Raw genomic sequence first — 5,550 nt, 5'->3', positions numbered from 1 at the left:
TTCCCCCCCCCCCCCCACAGATTTCTAGTGTTACCAGCAAACTGAAACTGACTGACATTGTTGTAATCAATTGTTTAGCCAAAGAAATTATGTGTGCAGTAACCAGTTAAAAGTCAATTACATGATATGTGAAAACCTGTCCGTATGTTGACCTGTTCACGTGATCGAACGTTGAACCGTACACCACGAAACTGGGCCAGCAACAGTGGTGTTTGGGAAAATTCTATATCAGACACTGGGCTACTTACTGTTACTGCGTGCTCCGCTGGCCTGAAACAGAGATAAACAGTTGGACTGGCGTTAATATTGGTACGAATAGGTGACTTTTGGTGCGCTTCACAAATACGCCAGCGTTGGTATAGACAAACCCGCTGAGCCTGGAGAGTGAGAACGCTGACCTCGTGGTGCGCGCGAACGGGCAGGCATTGTAATTATTTTTGTATCATCATTTATTATCTGAAGTAGGATTATTTAGAAAAGAGAATGCTTTTGATTGATCTCGGAAGTTACTGTCACTACCGCTATCGTCGCTGGTGTTATCAGGACCCGCTGTACATTTCATCGCTAACTGATCGTTCTTTTCTAGTTATCCGATAAGGTATCCCACCGATTCTTAAGCTAGTCATGAGTTTGCCTTTTCGATGGGTGGAACTTCCTCTTACCCTACATGTTTCAAGAAATTCCAAGATCGGATCCCAAAAAGCTCTACTGCATAAGGTCGCCCTCCTATGGTGGGACTCACTAGATAAGTGTATAGAGATCATACAATTGAGCACTTGGTTGGCCGTTTTAGAATACTGTTTCCAGTCGGTTCGCAGAACGACTGAAGTTCACCTGGATGTCAAACTTTGTCCTTTATGGGATTTATCATTTGGACAGGGCTCAGATCACCAATAGTCAGACCTCCTCGAAATATCAACCATCCAGGTTTCACACCTAGATCTCACTTGTTTCCGACCCTTTCGTAGCTTTGTTTGAGGTTTTAGTACATCGATTAAAGTCTAGTGATATGCAAGTTTAGACACTGATGAAGATAAAGCGGAAATTGAAAATTTCATTGGCAGAATTCAATTTTTTCCAGTAAATTCATGAGGAAACGGCTATCACTGTTCCATAAAGCTTCGGTAATATTTTCTTGGTAGTCTTAGTCAGTCTTAGTGGACGACCAGAATAATTTGGTTAGCAACACAGTTCCTACAACTTTCACTCACTATTTTTTCGTCTTCCCGAGATCGAGATTTCGAATCCAAAAACGAAGCTGCGGACTGCATCAAAATGAGGGAACTTCTGTCGTATAGAGAAACCTCCTTTTTGGGTTCGGACATTCCAAGTGTCTCCGTCTTGGCACGTGACGTCGAGTTTATTCTTGGCATACGCGCCACCAAGCTCTATTCAAATTAAAATCAGAAACTGAAATTCGGTCGCAAAACTCAGGCAGTGATGCCATTCTCAGATGGCAATGGGAAATCTCGAGTTTGGTTACGGAACGAAACTAGTGATCGAAAAGTCTGACTCTCCTGTTGTCCCTGATCATGCTTGGGCAACAGGATGTCTCATAATAAACGCAAAATTTAATTTGTTAATTGAACGTAACGAGTTAAAGAAAAGATAACAAAATTTTTCATTGTTAGTAATCATACCAAGGGGTTTTGTATGCAAGTGTTGAAAATTTTTCTGTTTACGATATGTATCAGTAAGCGCATTGAAATTGTGAAACTCTATTATTAAGTTGGTGAAAGCGCCACCGCTGTACTTCGTGGTTACAGAACCAAACATGGTCTTATCAAAGATCCTTTCACCGTGTCGACCATTACACGCTTGATTGCGAAATTTGATTCCACTGGATCTGCATTGGATTTTCCTGGCAAAGGGGGAAAGACTCTGAGTGATGAAAGAGCGCCGATTTTAGAATGCCGTCCCAGAGCGCCATGGCATCTTCGTCAATAACTGAGATGTCTCAGTTGACCGGCATTCCCCGCGCCAGCGTGCATCGTATTATGAGACGACACCTTCATCAAGGCTCGCGTATATCATTAATATAAGCCGAAGAATTTGGTGCAGTAAAGAGCAAGAATTGAAGTGTAGTCTGCACGAGTGAGGGTTCAAGAAGTTAAACATGCTGCGTCTCACATCCCACCTCCAACTTGTTATAAAAGAACGGGGCGGTTTTTTCAACATTTTTTGTAATGCCAGTTTGTTTGTAGTAAACATCCATAATGCATGTGTGTCCGCACAAAAAATAATAAATGTTTGTTTTAATGTTAAAGTTTTAACATGAGTATTACTTTTTGCGTTTATTATGAGACACCCTGTATATCAACCTTCATGCTTCCTTCGAGTTCGCATCAGCTGTGCATCGAAGGGCCAACACTATTTCAACTGCTAATCGGACAACTTTATAAAAACATGGCTCAACTAACTGAACTGAGTTCTGGTTCACGTGATTACCCTTTAGAATACACATTTGAGGGACTTACTACAACCCTTCAGTCTTGGGGAGATCGCGAAAGGGGGCTGGATTCTTTTTTTATCCCAAAGATGTTCGAAACACCGTTTTGTTATAAATTTATTCGGAGCTGTTCACTATGTTATTCAGTCACTACTTAACTTTTTTGACCGCATAAACTGTATAGACTGTATAAACGACCAACGACAACTTTGGTTGGGTACGGTAGCCTCTTTTAGAGGAAATCAGTTTTTCGTCATAAGAACAAGAACTTTTTGGTAAGAAGCCGGAATCTTTTCTATTATTGTTCGAGTTGGCGATGTGTTCTGATCGAATTCAGCCAGTTGTGTGCCACTTTTTCTAAGGATGTTCTGGCAAAACTACTGGCAGTAAACAATGCGACGTGAAACCTTGTTACCAATGTGAGGACTGTAGATGTCTGCGTGTTGGTTCAGAGAGAGCAGAGCCAACGAGACACATCCACTGCAGCTGTCGTTCTGCCGGTTCCGAATGCACCCGGGCCGGCCTTTTTGGTGGAGGCTCGCTCAATTTTCAGTATGGCGTCTGACCAGTGTGAGGGTTGTCACCGTACCTTGGTTAAGTGGCCCGATGAACGTGTGCATTTCGCGGCGTGTTCCCTTGTCAGAGCAGCTTGGCTGGTCATATCAGCCAGGTTTAACCTTTGACTTACTTGGTTGAAAGTGCATGCGTCTCATGGTGTCTATGGTGTCTAGTCTCGAAGTGGTGTGTTCGGCCCTTAGATTGTGTAGCTGACCGTGCGGTTGTACTTCTGTTGATGGAATTGGCGTACCATATGTGATATGTTATATCTGGCTTAGTCCCCTATCTGTTATATCCGACTGCTGTTCCCGCTCCAGTGCCTAGTGCCGGAAAAATAACTCACCGATTAGGAACACAACAGCTTTATTGCAACCAAGAGAGTTCGAGAACGTGAGTACGAAAATACAACTGCATCCAGCTACTTTAGTGGAGGGACACAGTCTGACCTTGGTCCAACGCTGTGTCGCGCAATCTGGCTTTGATACAGGGCTGTCATGCGATGCTATTTAGGGGGCGTTTTCTGTCTGGTCAGCATCTAGAGGAGTTGAGGGTCTCAGTAGATTTTGGGGCATTCAGTGTTTACTTTCCTGATATTACGTAAAACCTGCGATGCGAAGGATGGAGATGTTCGGCTGACATGACGCCAGGTTTGTGAACAGTGTGGTGCTTTTGTGCTTTTCTTCAGTTGGCAAAATGTACATCCCTTGCACAGCTTCGACAACGCGTTTGTGATTTATTCAACCACTGACGTTGAAATCGCTGGCTTGAATACTACACAGTGTGAACGGCAGACGCAACCAAATGTGCTGGGCAAAGATGGCTTCTGGCTCAGTTATGATGTCCGAGTAGGTTTCCTGCAAAGTAACACTACACCCAAGATCTGCACCAAGGATATACACATCTCGATTTTTCGCGACTAACTCATGGGTAGTTTGTTCATAACTAGTGTCCACTTACCGTTAAAAATTGCACACCCTTTAAAAAACTAGTGGAAAGCACTTTGAGAAAGTTACCCCACCAGTGTTTCTGTAATTTCTCCTTAACAAGAACGAACTTCCAGCAAAAGATGAAATAAGCTACCCCTACGCCTATTGCTTGTTGTGAGATTTCGCTGGTGCTATTCTTCACGCACTAGCATGACAAAAGTGTTACAGGTATGCCCGGAGTCCAGCCGCACCCTGATAACCTAACAGCACATCAATCGGACGGATGTGTCACGTGCGGACTACGGACCAAACCAATGCATGCCCCCATTGGTCAGAATGCCAGCCAATCTGGATCGAACAGCTTTAAGTCGGCACTTCTCACCCCCTTATGGAGATTTTAGCACGACCTTCTGGAAGATTCGGTGATTACCCAATAAATACAGTTTTAATAATTTCCCTTTGTTTCCATAAAGGGCTGTCTGAAGCTACCGTACCTTTTGATATACCATAGTGGACGGAGCAGGAAGCCAAGGGCCGATACAGAGTTGCGCAACCGTTCAGCAAGTCACCACAAGACATAACAAATACTAGCTTACGATTCCAGCCTACACTCGTTGCTTCTCAATCCTAGATTCAAAAAAAAGTGGGAAGTTAAGTGCTTAAAACTTTGAAACTACCCAAAACATCTCTGTGTTTTCAGTCCAAATTGTTCCACCATCATTCCAGTCTGTCCTGCTCTAGAGTGCCCTAAAGCGTACCAGTTTGACGACAATGAAGTGGCACACGCCGTGTACTATCGAAACAAATCTATCTTTGATCAAATGCAAGCCTATTTCTCAAAGGAAGCAGAGACGACCAATCCGATTATGACCTGGGAGCTATCAGTCATTCATCCTACCACCATTCCATTGACGACCTGTGGAAATTCGAAGGCGACGCCTCCCAGCATGACACGGTTATAAACCAGGATCATGAAGATAAGGACACTCTAGATAAACATTCAAAGGGTAATACGTGACTCACTCGGAGATCTGGAGTCAACCGATATCCAGGCAACTGTTTTGAGTCCATCCATTTACCAATAAATTTGGTACATGTTATTAGACATCCGTTTAGGGCTCGCAAGGCAGTCTGGATTTCCTCTAGTGGTGGTCGAAGAACAATCCGATCCCCAATCAACAAGACATCGCATTGGACGATTGGATGAGGTTTGATAGAACCTAAGAAAAAAATGGTTTGAAATTTCGGGAAGCCAGTCTGTGAGTCAGCACTTATTCGACTATGATCACAACCGTTCTTCAAGTCACTCACCTGCGTTCACCCTCCGACCTAGAGGAACGTCTTTCAATAGGTTACCAGCCTCTTTCATGCCAAAATATCGCCATACTTCTTCCAGAGATGATCTAACCGCCTTGATAATAGCATCCAGAGTTCGCTGACCAAAAACGTGCATCTGTTCGTTAATGGCTGTCAGGATCTTCCCCAACAGTTTTTTTCTTCTGGCTTCTTCGGCTGCGCCTAACACATTTGTGAAAGGCAATCTCAGCAGCCGACGACGTGTATTTGCAGATGTCATTTGATTGTCTGGAAATTGCAGAAGAACAGCAACTAATTATA

At 43.6% G+C, this 5,550-nt stretch overlaps 1 protein-coding gene across 1 annotated transcript in view; it reads right to left on the bottom strand.

Annotated features, from left to right (window-relative positions):
• Positions 1-5,550, bottom strand: part of T265_05121 (hypothetical protein) — a gene marked incomplete at both ends in the record, with an annotated part of 74,014 nt that overhangs the window by 26,133 nt on the left and 42,331 nt on the right. The window contains 4 exons of the mRNA XM_009170045.1: positions 369-456; positions 1,212-1,388; positions 4,957-5,153; positions 5,245-5,517. Coding sequence (XP_009168309.1) covers positions 369-456; positions 1,212-1,388; positions 4,957-5,153; positions 5,245-5,517 — 735 coding nt within the window. The remainder of the gene's footprint in view (positions 1-368; positions 457-1,211; positions 1,389-4,956; positions 5,154-5,244; positions 5,518-5,550) is intronic.

The sequence above is a fragment of the Opisthorchis viverrini genome (genome assembly GCF_000715545.1).
Source record: "Opisthorchis viverrini unplaced genomic scaffold opera_v5_96, whole genome shotgun sequence".
Lineage (NCBI taxonomy): Eukaryota > Metazoa > Platyhelminthes > Trematoda > Opisthorchiida > Opisthorchiidae > Opisthorchis > Opisthorchis viverrini.
The sequence above is the reverse complement of the archived record's forward strand: the minus strand, read 5'-3'. Positions and strand labels throughout refer to the sequence as shown.